The sequence below is a fragment of the Eschscholzia californica genome, unplaced genomic scaffold (assembly GCF_041429995.1).
Source record: "Eschscholzia californica isolate CP2 unplaced genomic scaffold, dmEscCali1.0.p SCAF_1, whole genome shotgun sequence".
Classification (NCBI taxonomy): domain Eukaryota; kingdom Viridiplantae; phylum Streptophyta; class Magnoliopsida; order Ranunculales; family Papaveraceae; genus Eschscholzia; species Eschscholzia californica.
Genome location: NW_028238198.1, coordinates 61,705,462 through 61,727,093, shown reverse-complemented (window position 1 = coordinate 61,727,093; position 21,632 = coordinate 61,705,462). Strand labels below are relative to the sequence as shown.

Genomic DNA, 21,632 nt, shown 5'->3' with positions numbered 1-21,632 from the left:
GAAGATTAGAAAGAGAAATCGAAAGTCAGAGAGAAGCCGGGAGATAGAGAAATGAATAAATAAGTTTCTCATTGTATTGATTATCAAAGTGAGTATAAGTATATATAGGTTAAACTAGGGTACGTATAATTACAGAAAGAATATAAGAATATACATAAAGATAAATAAGAATCCTTGTAGTATCAATAGGTTGTTGACTTTGTAATCGGGTCGGGTGCTCGATTCATTTGTGTATGATTGTGGTGTACCTTAATAGTTTCATATTAGAATCCGCCCGGGAAAAAGAGAAGACTTCATCCTAGTGCTGATTTTGTGTTGGTAATACCAATTAGCTGAAACCCATCGGCTTAGTCGTCCAAACAGTTAGAACATTTACGTGACTAACCAGTTTTAAGTACCACAATACATGTATTTGTGATGATAGAGGAAGTGTGCACTGCTTCGAGAAAAGGAGCTAGGGACATCTTACTGAGTTTATTTACGCCATATATTGTTACTGTTACTTGCCGTCATTAGATTCCTGGAATTGTGGTTTCAAAGTTGATAGGTGAGTATCTTCACTTATTCTGTGTGCTTGTATTCATATGAGAGTGTCCCAAATGAATGTATATTTGCACTTCTATTGTAATATCTAATTGTGAAGGTTGAGGATTTTAGTTCAGTAAGTAAGATGCAAATTTTAAGGCCATCTCTTTGCGGGACCATCATTCTTGGTTTCGTGCCAAGTTGTATAACTGGTTTTCTTTCTCTTTTATTTTTCGAAGGTGTACGCTCTTGGAGGTTTCATGATAGCTAGGTGGATGTGGGTGAAATGGAAGGAATCGAAGGAGAAGCCAGCTTCTGGAGATGAAGCCCCAAGCGTCAGGAATGACTCGTAATCTAACTTCTTAAGACACCAGTTTCATTAGTAGAATGCCCTTGAATATATGCAAACTCTTACACCATAAGACCTAATACTGGCATACTTAGCTTTATATTGCTTTTGTTCTTTACTTCACCAATATTAGTCTCTCTCTCTCTCTCTTTCTATTATATATCATATTTACTCTGAATTATTTTTGTTAATTAGTGATGATGAGTGAGAATGTTTTTTTTGTTTGCTTTGTTTACACTAGTGGGTTGTTGTTTAACATGAGTATGCCATATTATCATGGTGGAGGTCCCATCCTATAATTAGGGCACATGCCATATCACTGTCATTAACTCTTGCTTAGTATTGAGTATCAAACTGTCATTTGTTTGATTGTCAAAAAAGAAAAGGTGACCTCACTTTTCCACATTCACTTGACAAATACAAATTAGCTTTTCATTTTTTATAATTATAATTTAAACTCTTTTCTGCTCCCATTTCTTCTTTTAAATTTTAGTTCATACCAACCTTTCTCTGGTTACATTTAAATATGTAAGTGGAGGTAGTGGTTCACAATGTGGTGGCGCAACCTGCTTAGGAACTGCGAGGGACCTATGTGCACGGCTCACGGTTGGGTCATTCTGTGGCCAAACGAGTTGTGTCAGATGTGGATGCAAATTATGTCTCGTTCCTAAACGGGGTGTACAATATAAACGGGACTAAATGGGTCGTCTGGACGTTGGCTCGTTGTGAACCAGTAAGTGGAGGTTATGTGGTGTAGGGCTTCCTTCCCTCATCAGGGGAGATCATGATCACATCTGAGTATGTTTAATATTGTTTATATTTTTGAGGTTCATTTTTCTTGCAGCCTTAATGAGTAAGATATGAAGAATAGTTTATGTGGTGTATGTATTAGACAATGCTGTCATAGCCCTCAGCCCTTCACTAGTTAAATTGTGTCTCTTATGGTCCCATTTAACATGATATAATATATTTCTCAAAAAAGTATCATTGCTAAAAACATCAACATTTTATTAGAGTACTCGTGGTTTTTACCCTTTTATTTGCATTAGTAGTGCTCTTTGTTGATATTTTCTAGGTCTTCTTTTTTACGATGAGTATGTTTTCCTTTTTATAGTTTTTCAAATACAAATACAATGGTCATAAACACATGAAATGTTGATAAACCTTCTCCATGACCATCTTAAACATCTCTATAAATACCATTTGAAAGAACCATCAAGTTATAAACACATTTGGAGTTTTAGATGGATGCAAATCCTTTCTGTGATGAACCATTCCATATCTTGTCGTATGTTAAATAAATTCATACTGAGAAGAAATGATAGTGAGAAAAATATGGGTCTTAATGTGTTCGTCCACGCCTGATTCCAATTGGTTTTGTAAGAGCTATTCCTTGTCTTGTGGAACATTAACAAAATTCATTAAGAGGTGACATAACGTCCGCCAACAAAAGGTAAAATTTAGTCGAAACTAGACATGGACGACTAGATTTTGTGAAACAATATTAGAGATCAAAATTTACCATCTTTGTCAGATTGTGAATTTTTTGGGGTTATTCACGGGTTGATGGAACAAGTATTTTTAAACAGGATTAGCCAAGGGTTGATTTAGGTGGTAGTAGATCAAGTGGGACCAGAGTATTGGTTAGGTTGATCATCATTTAGGGTTTGTATTAAGCGTGCAAACGCTGCGCTGTATAGAGGGGACAATAAAACCGCACTTGCCCGGCATACCAGTTTTCAGACACTAATTTAAGTGAGTGGGTCCATACCATTATACACTCTTTAAGCAACCTACCAACACGCATATATCATTGCCCTCTCTCTCTCCCTCTCTATGTCCTCCCGACCGGACGGAAGAGAAGGAGCCCTGTATCACCTTCTCCACCGGAGGAGCTGACAAAGAGAGATGGTGGCAACAACTAACACTGGTAAGGACAATATTAGCGATGATGAAGAAGAAAAACAAATAAAAGAGAAAAAAATGAAGATTTAAAAAGAAGATGAAAAATTATGCGTACTAGCTTTTTTAGCTGCTCGAAGAATCGTCTCTTTTAACACTTCAGGATTTTAGCGCATCTCCAACGGGAAATTCAAAAAAACTCAATTGGTCTTATTCGTCAAGTTTCAATTAAGATTTTCATTCTTATGTGACAAAATAGAGATCATCAATTTTTGTATGTCTCCGATACAAAATTCTAAATTAGTTTTTTACTTATCTAACATAACTTTTATAAATAAATAATTAATTATTTTGAAAATATATAAATACTTAATTTATATTGGTTAAAATTCAAATGTTGATTAGTTGTACAATTAGAACATCTCCAGTGCAAGACTTTAGAAAAATTCTATTTTATGTGGACAACGCAAAAATACGCGGACAACCGTTTTTCTTATATGGACAACTATTTTATGTGGACAACGCAAAAAAATTAAATTTTTATGTGGACATCAGTTTCTAAGGGGACAACTCTCTATTATTTTCACTCAAATCCTCTTAGAATCAGATGTATTATTTGCTGACCTCTCTCTTTCTCCATAAACCCTAGGTTAGTTTAGTCTTCATCTCTCCTATTACTTGTTCTTCATCATCACTCAAATTTCTAGAGAGAGAAACTCCTTGGAGAAGCATTGGTGGTTATGGCATCAAACAAAGGCAAGGGAGTTGTTGTAGAATCTCCCTAAAGACAAAGGTTAGAACCCTAAAACTCTAAAACCAACCATTAAGAAGAAGATGGTACTGATGGCAGAGAAAATTAGAGAAGATGTGGAAGACGAAGATGGATCTGTTGGTTCCGACTCTGAAAACGATCGTGAAGAGGAAGATGAATCTGGTAATTCGGGTTGTGCAAAAATATGGCATAACAGAACATAACTTGCGACGAAAATCTGGCATAATCAGAAAACTTGCCAGATTTTCGTCGCAACTTAGCTTTTGTTATGCAATATTTTCGTCAGTTTTCTCCGAAAATACGGCATAACAGAAGCTAAGTTGCTACGAAAATCTGGAAAATTGTCCGATATTACCAGATTTTCGTCGCAAGTTATGTTCTGTTTTACCTCATCAATGTCATTAATGCCTATTATAGAAACGCCCGGAAAAACTTCTTCAGGTGCTGTTTGAGGGATTTTGTATTCTTCATCCATCTAGGGTTTGATAAAAAAATTGTAGAAACTACAGTTTACTTTTAGTAGAAGTGAAGAAAGAAGAATAAGACTAAGAAGATATTTGTCTTCTTCATCCATCTAGGGTTTGATAAAAAAATGGTAGAAACTACAGTTTACTTTTAGTAGAAGTGAAGAAAGAAGAATAAGACTAAGAAGAAGGAAGAAGAAGACAGTTTAGGTTTTCAATCTTTAACTATTATTTTTGTTAGTAGTCCACAAGTTACTAATTATTAGTATTTAAGACTTTATGGAGTTGGCCCCTTATTAAATCAAAGTCAACTAAGTCAAGCATAGTTGACTCACATTCGGCCAAAAAATAATTGTCCATATAAGAAAAACGGTTGTCCGCGTATTGGCCACCATATCTTATATGTCAAGTGTGAAAGTGAGTATCTAAATTGTCTCTCTCCTATTTGGCTATTTAGAGATACTCAACTGGAAAGCTTTCTCCAATGCAACACAAGAGAAACTCTAAAAACTTATATTTTGGTATAAAATTAATTGATTTATTTATATGGCATTTAGAGATTCTCTAGAGGGCACTCTAAATCCAGAGTGTCATCTTAAGGATCTCTAAAATAAATCTTGACACATCATTTTAGAGATTCATGCTAAGTTTTGCATGGAAGATGAATTTTAAAGAGAAATTTAAAGAAAATCTTACGTGCCGCGATTTAAAATTTGAGTGTTGCATTGGAGATGCTTTTATAGATATCTCAACAGGACACTATTTCGAAAATGTCATCTTGAGATATTCCACCATTGACACGCCATCTTTGAGTTCTTAGTTGAGTTTTGCATTGGAGATGATTTAAAATAAAATTCTAGAAATCTTACATGGCACTCCGAATTTCTAAGAGCATCTCCAATGCAAAACTTAAAAAAAAACTCTATTTGGCTTATGTGTTGAGTCTCAATTGAGATTTTCTTTCCTATGTGGCTAACTTCAGTGTCTCTAATTCAAGTTCTTCTCCAATGCAACTCTCTAAAAAAACTCTAATAGATACACATGTCACACATACATTTAATAGGAAAAAGTGGTTGAGAAAGAACGACTTTCTATTGGTCCAAAAATTAAATTTGATGACTAGGACACTTAAGACTCTCAAAAGAGATCTCAAAAATAGAGTTTCTAGTTGAGACATCTTAAAACTTAATGCTTCCACATCATCTTAAGATGACAATTGAGTTTTGCATGGAGAGGTTTTTTCTCAAAAAAAATTCTGAAGTCATAGGTGGCACTTAAGATTTTAAGATTGAGGCTTGCATTGGAGATGCTCTAAGATTGAGTTTTGCATTGGAGATGCTCTACACATATGATTTTTAGACTCTATTTGGATCACTAAGATGACGTGTCGAGGGTGGAATAAAGTGTCCTCTTAAGATATCTCTAATGGTCCAACTCATCAATATTTGATTTTCAACCAATATAAATCGAGTCTTCTATTTTCTAAATAAATAATTATTTGTTTACAAAAATAATTATGCTATATAAGTAAATAAAATAAGTTTAGAGTTTTGTATTGGAAACACGAAAAAATTGAGAATTTCTATTTTCGTCATTTAAAAGGGAAAATCTTAATTGGAACTTGACACATGAGATGAACACAAATTTTTCTTTTTAATTTTACATTGGAGATCTCTTAACGTTTAAAAAAACACAAGTACAAAAGGGTGCTTAATACCTTATAACAACCATGTGACGTTTTCTCACTGATGTGAAATTGCCGAAAATTAAACTAAAATATACTTTTTTTTTATGAGAGAATTAAAATATACTTGTGTTAAAGGTATTCATCAATAGAAAACTACCCGAAATTAATCAAAAAACCAAATAATAACGATAGAAAGAATATCCCTTCAACTGATGAAAAATGGCAACCCCCGCCAAATACTGCTATAAAAATTAATGTTGATCCTTCATTTACTAATATCATATCTAATATGGGTATTAGCATTATTGCACATAATGATAAATCTAAATTCATCGGTGCACAAGTTAAATCTAGTAGAGCGAGAAACAACGAAGAAAGCGAAGCTAAGGCAATCTTACTTGGTATTGAGTGGGCTAAAGAGATGAATCATCAATAGAAAGTGATAACATCAACCTTATCCATCGTCTTCAAAATGCGAAACATGCAGTTCAATGACAATCTATCAATCATATAAAGAAAATCAAGACATATATTCCAGATTTTCAGATGTTCAAATTCCATTACATCGGGAGAGAGCTGAATCATAATGCAGACAAATTGGCTAAATGGGCGAGGAAGAATCAACGTAACAAAGTGTGGTCGAATGTACCGTGTATTTTAGCGAATAAATATTGTAATAACGTTTTGATTTAATTAATGCAATATATTTCAAAAAAAAAAAAAATAGACTCCCCAAAACATTCCTCCCTTAAACCTAAATTTACATCCATATATAATAACGTTGACCAAACATTTACTTGTCTAGTGAGTCATCAACCGTCCCCACGGTACAACTCATCTTCCACACACACACAAACAAACCTTCCTAATCTTTTCCTCTCTCTCTCTCTCTCTAAACTTTTCTCTCTCCTTGGGTCCTCTGTCTTCCATATTGCTTACTTACTATTTTTGTTGTTGTTAATTTTAAGCAAGCTATGTAAATTCTTCTTTTCCCCACAAACACTTCAATCCCTCTCTTTTTCTCTCTCTCTCTCTAAAACTTTCATTTTATAACTCTCTCTCTTTCTCTCTCTAGAACTCTCTGTTTAATAGCAATTTTGAAATAAAGGGTTTCCGTGTTCTTCTGATGGCTTCAACTAGAAAAGTTCCCGGATTCTATCGCGACAACAACCACTGGTTCGTACCTTCTTCTTCTTCTTCTTTCTACCTCTCTCGTGGGTCTCTTTTGCTTCAAGAAATTTCTTTAATCAGAGATTTTCTATTAAGTTATGAAGTTCTTAGTGTTAATTTCTACTTCTGATCAAAATTTGAAGTAGTTTGATTCGATGTGTTTGAATCCAAATTATGGTGTTTGTCTTTTGAAAATCTCTAAATAAACACTGATGAGTTTCAATTGATTCTCATACTACACAGAAATTATGTATTTTAATGGTTTTGTGAAACTGTAGATTTTGGTAAATTAGTAACTTAATTAGGTCATACTTATGTATTTGTATAATAGGTACTGTGGTTCTGGTTTGCCTAGTGATATTACTATTGAAGTTGAGGACCTATTCTTTCATCTTCATAAGGTAAGCTTTCCCATTGTTTTACTCTGTTCTAAATCATGAATTTGGGGAAAAATCTATCAATTTACTCTTTTTCATGTACATTTCTATCAATTTCGCTGAATTGTTTTGGAACTAGAACAATTTTGAGGTAATATTGTTTGTGCATCCTAGTGAGGGAGAATGAGTAGTGGTTTGTGCTACTTTAAGACTTTGTTCTTGCGAGAATGTTTCATTTAGGTATCAATTTTCTAAGGTTGGAAAGGTGTAGAAGAGGAAACGGTAACCCTAGCAAGCCTCTTTTGGTTATAAATTATAAGGGAAATGGGGGCGGTCAGTATGATGCCTTTGGGAAGATGTAATTCACCTCACACCATTTCAACCTTAATATCTTTGCCTACAAGTACCATCTAGTTGATTGGTAGAATAATTGACTTACAGCTTTTCGGCAGCACTTGCTTCTGGTGGCTGGTAACCTGGTGTCATTCTGCTGTAGATTACCTAGCCAGGAGAGACCTTAGTATTGGGCAATTTTTGGCAAAACGAAGAAAAAATTAAAAAGTGGTTTGAATTTGCTTCTCCTTCGAGAATGATTCCGTCGTCAATGATGAATCTTGATTGCTACCCACATTTTTCATTATGTCCTGGAGTGTGTCAATTCCCTTAAAGGAAAGAAATTGGTTTAAATTCTTGTATTCAAACACCTTGGCCTGCTATTTATTGCTATATTTTACCCCTTTATGTTGCATCTAACAATAAACTGTATCTCTCAAGTTTCCTCTTATTTCAAGATGCGGAAAGATTGCAAACATATTAGAAGAGTCTGAAGATGCCCATGGGAAGCCATTCAGCACAGCATTAGTTGAATTTCCTGGCGGACCTGAAACATTCTTACTTGTTGCTAAATTCTGCTATGGGTTTAAAGTAGAGTTGACAGCAAAAAACATAGTGGTGGTGTATTGTGCAGCAGATTTTCTTGAAATGAAAGAGGAATATGGGGATGACAATTTATTAGCCAAATCAGAGAGTTTCTTTCACAAGACAATACTACGGAGCTGGAAAGATTGTGTGTTGTCCCTTCAGAGTTGTGAAACTGTTATCATTCCAAGGGCCGAGAAGCTCCAAATACTGACCAAATGTTTTGGTGCTCTGTCTATGATGGCCTGTACTGATCCAAGTTTATTTGGATGGCCCATGATGATGTACGGTAGCTTACAGAGTCCTGGTGGAAGCATTCTATGGAACGGCATAAATACGGGAGCAAAAATTAGAAGCTCAGAATCTGATTGGTGGTTCGAAGATGTCTCCTACCTCAGTGTGCCTCTGTTCGAGAGACTTGTTCAAACAATGAAAGCAAGAGGTATGAGGCCTGAAATATTAGCAAGAGCAATAATATACTACGCGAGAAAGTATTTACCAGGTCTTGGGCGTTGGCAAGGTGGAGAAGGTGGAAAAACTAGAACTGTAGCGAGTTTTAGTATGACACCTGCTCCTGTTAATCAGAGAATATTACTGGAAAGCGTCGAGAAGTTGCTTCCAGAGAAGAAAGGGAAGTCCTTCTGCCGTTTCTTGTTGGGACTTCTTCGTGTTGCCATGATTCTTGATGTTAGTCAAGCATGTAAGGATTCTCTTGAGAAGAGAATAGGGATGCAACTGGACATGGCAACCCTTGACAGTCTTCTAATCCCTACTTATTCAGATGCTGATACTCTGTACAACACAGATTCCGTTGAACGGATAATTCGGTACTTTGTGACCTCAGAACAAAATATAGCATTGTTTTCACCATCATCTCTTGACCTAGAAGCATCACCATCACTTGGGTCAATGAGAAAAGTATCCAAGTTGATCGATAGCTACATTGCAGAGATTGCTTCAGATGTTAACTTGAAACCTGATAAGATAAGACATCTTGCTGAGGCCCTTCCAGATTCTTCTCGGACCTTACATGATGGGCTATATAGAGCAGTAGATATCTACTTCAAGGTTTGAATCTACTCATTGTTTCTTGCGTTTTTATTATAATTCTTCACTGAAGGCGGGTAGGGAATATATTATTCCACTGATTTCAGGAACGGTCATTCATTATTTTCTGGCTATTTTGTTTTGCAATCGTTCTCGTGGATGGTCATTTATTATGTTATGGGCATTTGCTCTCCAGGCACACCCATGGCTTTCAGATAGCGAGAAGGAGCGACTCTGCAACATCATTGACTATCAGAAGCTCTCGATTGATGCATGTGCCCATGCTTCTCAAAATGACCGCTTGCCACTAAGAGTTGTTCTTCAAGTTCTATTCTTCGAGCAATTGCAGTTAAGAACAGCTCTTGCTGGTTGTCTCAATACCTTAGACAGCGAAGTGGTCCATTCTGGTCTCGCTGCCAACAGTACTGACGTGGCAGGCAAGGTCATCCAGAGAGATGGTTGGGTCACAGTTGTCCGCGAGAATCAGGTTCTGAAAGTAAACCTCGAGAAAATGAGGTCTAGAGTAGGGGAACTTGAACAAGAATTTGGTAAAATAAAACAGGAAATGCAAAAAGTAGTTAAATCTCATAGCTCCCTCAGTTCTCCACGTCTTTTGGCTAGGAAAATCGGGTGCAACCTTCTATCACAGCCATCAGGCCAACCAGCAGACACGGTAGAAAGTGTGATCCCAAGTCCCAGAGTTTCAGTTGAACTGGCAAGACCCTCTAGACACCGGAAAAACTCATCTTTATTATGAAAACCGATAAAGAAACGGGAAGCTCCACCTTCAGAAGTTGAGAAATATGATCTAACACAGCAGATAAGATGTGAATGTTCGGGAAGAACTGAAATCATCATTTCACCAAGCCATGGCAGAGGCTCTATAACTACACTTCTTTCCGTTCTTCTGATGTAATTATACTGCCCAAATTTTCCAGGTATAGCTTGTTCGGAAAGTTTATAGATTGATGAGCATAACGTGAAATGCTCTAGTAGTATATAACACACATTTTCGGAAAATGGGTGTAGAAACAAATACACCAAATTCCTGTGAAGAAAAAATGATTGATTATAATGTAATACGTTACTGTATAGTTGGTACACGAAGCTAGTAAAGGTTGATGCATTTCTTGGAAGTCATAAAAGGCCTCTAAAATTATATATTATTGAGAACTATTTCGAGTTATCAATTTCTCTCTTCTTTACGTCATTTGTTACTTGTTACTTGGTAACTTTTATCATCACATATAAGAATGACAAAATTGAAAACAATCTATGATAATGGAGCTCACATCATGTGGGTAGGACCTCATATTTGCCTTTTCTCTCTCATCCATAAGTGGGTGACCTAACACAAAGAGTGTTGTCCTACTAGTTCCTGTCAATGATCAACTTCTCTTTGTCAATTGTATTTCTTGTTCACTTTCTGAAACTCAAAAATGTCATTGTTGTGTTTGTGAGCTTTTCTTTTTTTCAATAGAAGGAAATACATTACAGTCGGTCATTCTCAGAGAGCGATGAGTCATGGCGAGTATATTTGTTTCAGAAGATAGTAATTTTCTTAACCGTGTTGCAACCGAAGTGGTTCGAGATGATGGCAACTCTACTGCTTTAATGCTTCAGTCTGCTTCAGAGAATATGAGTATGTTCACGACTCTCTTGGGTATTTTACTTGGCTGTCCTGGAAGGCGCAAAACATGAGGGTGTTTATGATTGCCATCCCAGGAACAACTCAAGCATATTTCGTGACAGTTCGAGCGGCATGATCTCCATGGACATGATGGCATTAGTGCAGTGAAGATAACAGGATTCCTAGTAGTTTTCGGTTTCTCATATTCCGCTGTTCTGCTCTTGATGTGGTCTATTATCTTCTCAAGTCCATTATGTGATTTGGCATAGTCAATGTAGCCACGTTGGGCTCCAGATTACTGCATCGGCTAAGCTCGACCGATTTGAAGCTCTTATCACCAAGCACATCTCATACTTCTTCACTAATCTTCACCACATTCGCAGATCTTGTGATAAGTTATCGGGTTAGGAGAGAGAAAGGTGCAGACAATGCAGTTTGCTATATTTGTTTGTTTTTGTTAAGTTCCAAATATACATGTTTCCTTCTCAAGAAAATAATACATACCACTAGTGCTAAAGACATACTTTGCATACATCCAACCAAAAATTAAACGCAGGAGTTTGATGACTACATTGCCGAGGTATCTTCAGTTGCAGCGGTGGTGGTGGTAGTGGTGAGAGAAGGCGAGACTGAAATACGGGATTCATCCAAATCTTCTCTAAATGGAGAATCGGACTGATCCACCCTTAGTTCCTCGATCAATTTCGCCACCTCTAACATGGTAGGTCTCTTCTCTGGATTTTCTGCAACACAAGCTAACGCAATATGTAGCATTGCCACTAACTCCTCTTCTATGTTCTTATACCTCAGTAACTCTGGATCAAACACCTCAGCTGTCCATTCTTCTCTCACTACTGATCGAACCCATTTCGGAAGATCAAATTCGATTTCTCTTTCATTTTCCTTACGATTCGAAGAAGGATATTGCGACGGAGCTCTTCCTGTAAGTACTTCGAGTAATAATACCCCAAAGGAGTAAACATCAGCTTGGTGAGACAGTTTCTTGATTTTGGCCTGCTCGGGTGCCCGATATCCTCCTGATCTTGCAGTTGCATGAACAGGACTAAGAAGCAAAGCCAGCCCAAAATCAGAGATGCAAGCTACACCATTCTTGTCTAACAGCACATTTGACGATCTGACATTCCCATGAGCCATCTTCACTGCACTGTATTCTTGGTGAATTCGAGCAAGGCCCCGAGCTGCTCCTAACACCAAACTGATTCTTGTTGTCCAGTCCAAAGGGATTCTTCCTGGCCCTCGGTTTCCTAGTTTTGCATAATATATAGAAACATGTCATCAGATCTAGAGGCACAAAAGGAAGATTCAGAGTAGACTACTGTTAGACTGCAAGTAAATAGTAAATACCAACCGTGGAGAAGTGAATACAAGCTTCCATTGGGAAGGTAATCGAAAACCAGAAGCTTTTCTTCCTTGGCATAGTAATAGGCTCTAAGACGGACTATGTTTGGGTGTGTAAGCTTCGCAATCATGTCCATGTACTGTTCAAATTCCTTTCTTGAACAAGGATTCGAGTCCTTGAGTCTCTTCACTGCCATGATCGACCCATTTTCAAGCTCTGCTTTATAAACTGTTCCCAAGCTTCCTTTCCCTAACATCTCAGCAGAGGCTCTGAGCAGATCTTCCAACTCAAATATCTTTCTCCTGTCAAAGAATACAAGCTTACTCTTGTCCCCATCACTCTCCCCTCCCCCTCCATTTTTCCCATTAAATTTCTTCTCACTAGAATAATTACTCTCACTCATGTTCATATCATTCTCTTCCCTAGTATACTTCCTGCATAAATAAGCAATGGCTAACGACGTAATTGCCAGTAAAACTGCTGCTGTTACGACAACTGCAACAATTTCACCACTACTTAATCCTTTATGAGACCCTTTCTTACCATTTGCTTTTGTTGTTGAAGGCAAGGAACTAGGATTAGAAGGCACCACCGACTGATCCGGTGTAGTAGGAATGTTGACAGATGAGCAAGAAGGGAATGGGCTAAGCCCACAAAGGCCTTCATTTCCTTCGAAGCTTTGCTCACCGAATTTCTTCTGCAAGTCCTCTGGTACCTTCCCGTATAACTGATTATTTGACAGGTTCAACTCTATCAATTCACGCAAAGTCGAAAACAGATCAGGAACCTTCCCCGAGAGAATGTTATTCTGGAGGCGAACTGTAATGAGACGGGCAAGTTTAGAGAAACTCTCAGGAATTGAACCTCTTAGATTGTTATCTGATATATCAAGCCTAAGAATACGTTTTAATGATCCAATCTCACTCGGTATCTCTCCTGAGAAATAGTTTCTAGATAGATAAAGATGTTTGAGATTACTAAACTTTGCAATGGGAGTGATAGAACCATTAAGACGGTTATTATGAAGGTCTAGAAGACGAAGCTGATCAAGTTGAGCTAATGAATCGATGGTCCCTCGCAAGTCTAAAGACGGAAGAATTAGAGCCGTGATTCTACCCTTAGTACACCTGACACCACGCCATCCAGCGGAGCAAGCGTTTCCTGCGCTCCAATTTGTGAGGAGATTTCCGTGGCTATCTGTTTGAGATCGAAACTGAACAAGTATTTCGGTGTCATTAGTGGGTTGAGAAGTTGAAAGAGAAGTAAAATAGAGAAAAAAACAGATCATGATGAACTTGAAGCAGAAGAACAAGGAGAAGAAAGCCATTGCAGACAAACCCAGACCAGAAAGATCTTCTCAAGTTCAAATTGAAAAACTTAAAGCTTTTAAATTCATATTCAGTATTCCTGTTTTTGTTGTCTGTTGCTTTTCCATGTTTCTTTCTCTCTTTACTTAAGTGGGTATAATTAAAGATGGGGGCAAAGTAAATGTTGGAATGATTACTGTTCTCCACTGAAATAAATAATCTTAACTAATGTAGAAAAAGCCCAACTACAGAGTTTTCCTTTGCTTTGCTTTCATTTTTATCTCTTTTGAATTTTTCTTTGTTTTGTTATTTCTTTTGTTAAAGTTTGTGATGATTTAGGGCTGACTGTCAAGAATCCAAAGATGACCCACATTTATTCAAATTCTGATTTACAAATCCACCGAAATATTTAATGAATTCTACAATTATTACTCTGTCAACTTAATAAATTTTGTTCTTGATCCATGAAAAGATTTTATTCTCTTCCCTCTCCTCTCTCTCTCTTTTTTGTCTTTCCCTTTTGTCAGGGTATACCTTTATTGTATAGACCTTCTTGAAGCAAATTCTATTTTATCATTTTTTTACCACTCATCACACTAAAATTACTAGTATGTATGGCCTATAGATGAAGTAGGGAACAAGGTAGGTAAGATGCAGACAAATAATTTGGTACCTAAAAGTGGTTGATCTATAATATGGAAAAATTTAGAGCCATGGTGTATTTATAGGTAAAGTAATGAAAATTAGGTAAGAGTACCAGCTTCAAATTTCATAAAGAAACAAACGTGCTCTCCATTAATAATCGAAACTATTTTTATTAAAAAACGAAAAGGTATTTTATGAATCGGTCGAAATATTATCACTAGATCTTCACATATTATAAGCGACTCTCTATTGGATACGCAAACTAAGCCTGCAAACTACGAAAGTCAGAGTTTGGCTTCCAATTTATGTGACACATGAAAACCAAACATACTTGAGAAGTTGTAGCATTTAGCTTCCTGTAGCGATTATCGCATAGGCCAAGGATAGGCTTAGGTACCTGCATACCAGAAAAAGAAGAACTAAAGTTTAATCATAATACATGAAAACAAAGTTGGTATTACTCAATCTGAAAGAGACACCAAAGTGGTGAAGGGCCATATGTCAGAGCTTTATCCTAGTGGAATCAAGTCAAAAGGAAAAAATAGAAAAGGAAAAGTGAAAGTAATAAAGTAACATACATCTTGGCTCAAGCAATTGTCAATGTAGCAGGTGCAAAAGTATGAAACTTAGGAAAACGTTGGTTCGTTCGTTACGTATGTGGTTGGTGAAAATAATTTGTATTCTGCTTCAAATAATCACAGCAGAAGTAGAAGCTAAATCAGAGTCGAACACATAGCCTCCTGTAAGGTTACAAACTATTATGTGTAGTTTTTGCAAAGTATTTCCAGCCTTGGAAATCAACTTTGAAATAACATAGAATTATTGTCGTTCGTTGAAAATATAAACACAAAATCCAATTCCTTACTCCAAAATATTTAGTTTCCGCTAATAATTTATAGGATTATAGATATCTGTTTTGATAGCCGAGTGCACAAAAGAGAATATAAACAAATTATGTTGCCTATAATTACCAGTTAACAATCTTAGGAAGCATGAATTCGTCCAAGCGAACTGTCAATGCGTGAGAAAAAATAACAAGATCCATTACATGATAGATGATGGTTTGGTCCGTCTTATTTAACTGGGCAAATGAGACTAACGGTTTACTTAGCTCAACCTTCCTGTCTGTACAAAACCCATTTGGTTCAACTGCTTAGAGAGAGCCTTTCAGCACTGAGCTCTGTTCATAGAGCTCAATCATCCATCTGTAACTGCACAAGTATAAGGGCAGTTTATCCCAAGATGCTCAACCAAGGTATTTTTCAACGCTGTTCAAAATATATAACGAAGTAAATATGATTAAACTAAAGAATCTACAGAAAGATCTAGATACTGATACTCACGGAGCAGAACTTCGGAGTTTCAAATCCAACTCAAAATAGTTACCATTATTGGAATATTGGTTTCTGTGGATAGGCAAATAGCTTATTGTCTACTCATATCAACCTTTATAATTATTTAAAGCTCATCAAAAGCATGAGTTTACCTTTAATCCAATAATTGGGTTTCGAAGTTTCAGTGGCCTAGCATGCAACCAGCGGCAAATTGCTTCACAAAGGCCGATTTTGGACTGCTTCGACCATCATCCTCTTCCATTCCAGAAGTGAAACAAATAAAACAGACTTTTCTCAAGTTGTCCATTATTACTATATGAGTTTCTCTGTGAAGAACAACATAATTTAGTTTGCATTGCCTGTGCTTCCAAAATCCAAGGCATGGCTGTCACTTGAAATTTCATCCTAGTTGGTACATAGTACTGTATATGTATAACATAATTCGGTGTCTGTGGTCCATGTGCAGTGCAGAAGCCTCTGAAAGGGAGAAAGTAAGGAAGTATGAGAGAATAAAAGAGAATGTCGATACTATTAACTTCTCCAATTCATCGGATTCTTGTTAGTTGGTAACATCTCTGACATTGAGCTACAATTTCCCAGCTTGCGCTTCAGAAGTGCAGGTATATCAAAGATAAAACTGGGGCCAGAGAATTGGAGCTAATGCTCCCTGTGGAAGTTCTGGTGAACCATCGGTCACTTTCAATATTTCAAAGAGGTTATATTGTGCACTATTTTTTTTGAAAATTTGGTTGAATATATCAAAGAAAGAAACTAATTACAAAGGATAGGGGTTTGGACATGGAATCTCTCACGATATCCACGGCGATTCCACGCCTCCCAATTCACTACCACATCTAGATTCTAGATATGAAATAGATCTAAAAGATACATTTCTTTTGGCCCATAAGTACATTGTTCCTTTAATATCCTCTATGTCTATGGTGCTTGAGAGGTTCATGTCCTTGAAGACCTCGTTATTTCTATCAATCCAACTATTCCAAATGATGGCAGCTGGATCAAGCTCCCAGAATTCCTTCCTTTTCTTTGGTTTGTAGAGTCCCTCCCATTCTTCTATCATCTGATTAATGATCCTGGTGTCACGGACCGTTAGGTCGACCCGGCTAAATACGCTCAAAACACACGGGACGATAATGCGGAATATCAAATCCTAACGTGCCGTGCGGCGCTATGCATTCCCTCCTAATACATAGCCAACCTTCCCGAACATCTTCGGAGCGTCTCGACTATCAAGTCATCTTGGTTCCCAACCAATACTGAGGCATGATGCACCCGGAAAGGTTGCACACCCAAGCGGAGGTATCAAGTAGTAATCCGGCAAAGCCGGGATCGATCCAAGGATAGGAAGATAGTGTGGATATCGAAGGGTCTTATCCCTCTGTCTAGATATTAAAGGCTAACTTAGACTAAAAAGAAGAGAAACAAGGATAAATGGGGGGGGGGGGGGGGGTTTGGATTGAAAGGGTAACAAAACAAGAAAATAAATGAAACTAGACTAAACAATAAAAGTAAACGGGCAAGAGAGATTCGAGAGAAGAGTCGGAGGAACAAGAGTCGAGAGACGGTAAGACTCGATTCGGGCAACAAATAAGTGAGAGAGGTGTCGAAGTCCGCGAATCCATAATGATAAACCTACGACTATGTGTAGTCCGATTTAATGTGTCGAAGTGCAATCGATGTTCGACTCCTAAAGTAGATGTCTCTAAGTACTACGTATATCCGAAGATCATACTTAGTCAAACAAACGTCTAAATCGGTTAATCCCGAGTCATCGAAAGTGTCGTCTAATCGCCTAACTATGTGAAGTGCATGACAAGACACATGAAATTATGACTTAGACTACGATCGATATCGAATACTTCGTTTTGTCTATTAACTATACGAAGTGCTTGACAAGACACATGAAAATACGATCAAAACGATAATCGAAATAAATGAACATCAATTTATAATCAAAACATCAAATCATATTAAACATAATCACGAATTCATCACATTTCATCTCATATAATCGACACACTAAAGTTAGCTAAACATGGTGATTAAATAAGAAATGGAAAGAAGATGATGAGAGAATCCCCCTTTTTCGGTGTGATTCGAGGCTAAGATCGTCGAAAAATATGAGTCTTTAAGGTTCAGCCGATCTCCCCTTAGCAAATCCTGGATTCCCCATAGCGACCACCATCATCTTCTCCATTTAGAACACAACCTCCATTAAAGCTAACCCTAGCTTTCTCTCTCTAGAAATTTGTAGTCCAAAATCAAATCAAATCACATGGGTAGCTAGATCAAGACATGGAGAGTAAAATCCCTAAGGTTTCGAGCCAAGAAGGTTGTCGGAAAACTCATATAAGTCCGGCCAAAGGATGCTCAAAATCCGGCCAAAACACTTAGATCCGGGCTAAAGGCTTCCGGCCCGAGCTGTACCGTGCTGCCATCCGCGTCCCATGAGTCCGAGCTGCAGCTGCCGTCCTTGGTCGCGTCCCGAGCTAGAACCCATGCACGTCCGAGCTTTCTGCCGGCGTGAAGCTGCTGCCGTGTTGTTGCTGATTCGTGAAGGAGCTGTTGTTGCGCGTCCTGGAGATGCTGTCGCGCGTCCCTGAATGCTTCCCGAGCAGCCCGAGCTGCTGCCGGCCAAGCTTGGCCGGCCTTGCTTGGCCGGCACTCCTCCTTCTCCTTCCTCTCTTTTTCTCTCTCTCAAGCTCTTCTTTCAAGAATAAGAACCCTAAAAGCCTTAGCCTCCTTGCCTCTTTTCTCTCTCTTCCTTCTTTTGTTGGTTCTTCCATGATGAATGAAGAAGAAGATGAATAGTAACCTCACTTGATTCAAACCCTAGACTTAGTCAACTTGACTAAGTCTTTAGACTACTTTGACTTGGGCACAAAAGTGGGTACTCATAAAATCTCTACACCTTCCTTCTTCTTTGGGTATTCTTGAACTTGGGCTTAGAATTAAGGACCAAAGGGGGTACCTTCAAGAAAAGACCTTAGCTTCTATCTTTCACATCTTCCCCGTCCGAACTCCGAATTGAATTCCGTTTTCACCGTCGGACTCGTCATTAACTCCTCTTGTCATTTGATTTGCTTGAAGCCTTTTTCTCTCGTTTTCGGCACATGAAATGATAGTGACAATTCGTTCCCTTTATTCCGATTTACATGTTTAAATCCAAAATAGGTACCTAACATGAAAAATACACAAAATATTATTTATAATACTCGAAAAGAACTAATTAGTCTAATTAGACCCTCCAAATGTGACATTTTCGTGTCACATCAAGATCCCCAAACTTAAACTTTGATCGTCCTCGAGCAAACAAAATAAAATAAAAGCCTAACTCACTTTGGGAGGCATCCCGGTTGCATTTAGCGTATGCAACAAGCCTTTAAACCTCTAGGTTACCCCTAGAGGACGAGTGTCGTCTCGTGAGGGTTTCCATAGATGACACCCACAAACATCGAGTCTCATGAGACACAAGGGTCCGACATCGAAATCATAGATAAGCATGATTCATATAGTAAAGGGTTTAAGCATGTCAACATATAATGAATCAAGTAAATAAGTTGTTGTAAAAGCTAAAGGCCCCTTCACTAATGATCTTACCCTAAAATGCAAGTGTCATACCATAATGAGCAACATCTATGTTCCGAAGTCACAAAACCTTGATTCCTAAGTTAGTACATTTCGCCTCGACTTCGGCCTCACGGGCATACACTCCAAATATGAAATCACTCAAGAATGGTTCGCTCGTATGTGTGAGTGTGATCACTAACATGGACTTAACACATAAAAAGGGGCGAGGACAACATTTTGGAACGAATGATCTTCGAAAAGGAATTAGCCACTAAATAGAGTGGGGAAGCTCACTCGCCCTTCTCACCCATTCTACCCTCTAAGAATGCCTTCTAAAGGTTAACGGATACTAGAAATGGGTGATGATGGTGGATTCCCGAGAATGTCGAACTTTTCATGATAGAACCTCTTAAGCATTTCCACATTCGTTTCTTGCTTCGAATACTTATTCATGAACATACAGACAAACACACACATATATACAATCACATCACTCACACAAAAGAGCTAACATGCTCAAACATAACATAAACAACTTTATTCATCATTCATTTTTTTTCCTTTTGTCTTTCTTTCTTTCTTTTTTTCACTTTTTCACTTTTTTTTTCTCTTTTTTTTTTTTTCATAACACAACATCACATAAAACAAACATAACTCACACAGTACTATATTCGTGCAACCAACTTTTTTTTCCCTTTCATACTTGCTTTTGGCATTCTTTGTTCTTTTCTTCCCATGTATTCATTCTCGGGATATAAGATGATGATGGTAATGGAGTATCCGCCTCCCTCTAGTTGGCATTCTGATCGGGTTTCATAGACTACAAGGACAAGATTAATTCGCTATCCTAATGTCACTCCTAGTGGCTAAGGAAGTTGAGCACACGAGATCAAATGAGCTCTTTTAATAGGTACGAGGTTGAGTAGCTCTTCATTCTACTCGGAGTTAGCGCGGAAGAGTACATTCGAAGGACAATTTAGGCTTTGAGCTCTCACATGGGTTAAGTCTCCACTAATGCCTACTCTAGGTCTCTTAGAGATGTTTCTTCTTCACTAAGATGTTACTCCCATAGTATAACACAAACACTCAAAGACTCGACTTTCATGCAAAGACCATTAGCAATCACAAAACTCATTAGCTCAACACATATGCATCAACATTCTTAAAACCATCACTACAATCACATGCAAATCTACTCAAAATGTTCAAAATTTTCAAATTTTGGCTAATTTGAACCCTTTTGTCTTTGAAACCCATGGTCATGCATTGGTTATGGTCATATCCCGCATCCCCAAACTTAAAACTAACATTATCCTCAATGTTCTAAGCATACACTCACCAAAAGATAAGGAGGCACATCAATTTAAAGAGAAGAGTGGAGAGATATTACCATAACCGAAAGAGATAAAAGATGATACTACCAAGGCTCATGTATAAAGAGGTTCCAAGTTGATGCCAAGCTCGCGCCATCCCCAAACTTGGAACAAACCACGTCTTAGAAGTAAAACACGTAAGAAATGCTCTTAAAGTATCAACAAATATCATAAGAGTGAAGCACATAAAAACATGACCATATAAAATGACCACTCACGCGGGATCACTCGATTGCACTGAGCTATGCAATTAGCCTTTGATTCTCTTGCTTTCACACAAGAGCACGAGTTATGTCTCGTGGAGGGTTTCCAGAGATGATACCCACGAACATCAAAGGCCAATTTAATCGGCTGACGATCATATAGCAAAAGACGGAAGATTTGGGGGTCAACCCAAAGAAAGCTATATACAAATGCTAAAAGTCTCACAAGAACATTAAACCAAAACAGTGCACGTGAGACTATAAGCGAAAAGAAGCCATCCCCAAACTTAGTGGATGCACGGTCCACTAAGTGCGCATAGAAGCTAGGGGCGACGACTAAACAGTCGTCAAAAGGATCGGCATACAAATGAAGGTCTAAGAGGTCAGTCCGAGGCAAATAATCAAACTCAAGCTTAGTGGATAAAACATCCACTAAGTCCCTAGACATGCTAGGAAATACGTCCGAAGTGTCCCTGAAGGGGTCAACAACCGAGTCTGAGATCATGTGGAAGGTCGAACTAAACTCTAAGGGTAAGGCAATATGTTCGGGGACCAAGTCAAGGTCCGTGGTTTCCTTAGGTAAATAATCCAACAAGCTATCCATTATCTCGCTAACTTCTATGTCGTCGACGTCCTTAAAGGCATCGGGAGCCTCAAAGTTAGTTATAACACCTTCCATTCTACATAACCCATCCAAATAATCACAAGTGCTAAAGATTGGAAAGTTCAACATTGTGTGATCCCCAAACTTGCTCATAGAGCTATCATCCTGAACATCAAAGTCTAGTGTAGTCGAATCATGGTGAGATGACGATGGTCGAGGGAGTGAGCAACAAGGGTCATCGGTCAATTCAATCTCACAGGGTCTATCAGGAGCTTCTTCGACATTTAACTTAAAACTAGAGTCAGGTGTATTACCCTCACCATCATTCATAGTCTCTTCTTGAGTTTGGGGTGCGCAAACCCCTTCTTCGTCGACGA

The 21,632-nt window shown here is 37.9% G+C and overlaps 2 protein-coding genes across 9 annotated transcripts; one reads left to right on the top strand and one right to left on the bottom strand.

Annotated features, from left to right (window-relative positions):
• Nucleotides 1–6,498: 6,498 nt before the first annotated feature.
• Nucleotides 6,499–13,747, top strand: LOC147568029 (Phototropic-responsive NPH3 family protein). Of its 8 annotated transcripts, XR_015230943.1 has the most exons (8): nt 6,499–6,875; nt 7,201–7,270; nt 8,021–9,232; nt 9,408–10,149; nt 10,692–10,853; nt 10,937–11,260; nt 11,398–11,562; nt 11,652–13,747. XR_015230943.1 is itself a non-coding variant. In XM_086654479.1 (4 exons), the coding sequence occupies exons 1-4, from the start codon at nt 6,826–6,828 to the stop codon at nt 9,966–9,968; spliced, it is 1,893 nt and encodes a 630-aa protein (XP_086510605.1). In that variant the 5' UTR covers nt 6,499–6,825; the 3' UTR covers nt 9,969–10,401. The 8 variants fall into 8 exon arrangements, 1 of the variants encoding a protein (XP_086510605.1); XR_015230942.1 differs by having other exon boundaries at nt 10,695–11,260; XR_015230940.1 differs by having other exon boundaries at nt 10,937–11,562.
• Nucleotides 11,262–13,824, bottom strand: LOC147568028 (leucine-rich repeat receptor-like protein kinase PXC1). Its single transcript, XM_086654478.1, has 2 exons — nt 12,211–13,824; nt 11,262–12,106 (listed from the first exon to the last, which is right to left on the bottom strand). The coding sequence occupies exons 1-2, from the start codon at nt 13,526–13,528 to the stop codon at nt 11,409–11,411; spliced, it is 2,016 nt and encodes a 671-aa protein (XP_086510604.1). The 5' UTR covers nt 13,529–13,824; the 3' UTR covers nt 11,262–11,408.
• Between the last annotated feature and the right edge of the window lie 7,808 nt (nt 13,825–21,632).

Bases quoted from the DNA above. Each gene is read 5' to 3' on its own strand.
- LOC147568029 (XM_086654479.1), top strand. From the start codon at position 6,826: ATGGCTTCAACTAGAAAAGTTCCCGGATTCTATCGCGACAACAACCAC. The intron at 7,271-8,020 runs GTAAGCTTTCCC...GTATCTCTCAAG, and splicing joins TATTCTTTCATCTTCATAAG to TTTCCTCTTATTTCAAGATG. The intron at 9,233-9,407 runs GTTTGAATCTAC...TTTGCTCTCCAG, and splicing joins CAGTAGATATCTACTTCAAG to GCACACCCATGGCTTTCAGA.
- LOC147568028 (XM_086654478.1), bottom strand. From the start codon at position 13,528: ATGGCTTTCTTCTCCTTGTTCTTCTGCTTCAAGTTCATCATGATCTGT. The intron at 12,107-12,210 runs GTTGGTATTTAC...ATGCAAAACTAG, and splicing joins CTTGTATTCACTTCTCCACG to GAAACCGAGGGCCAGGAAGA.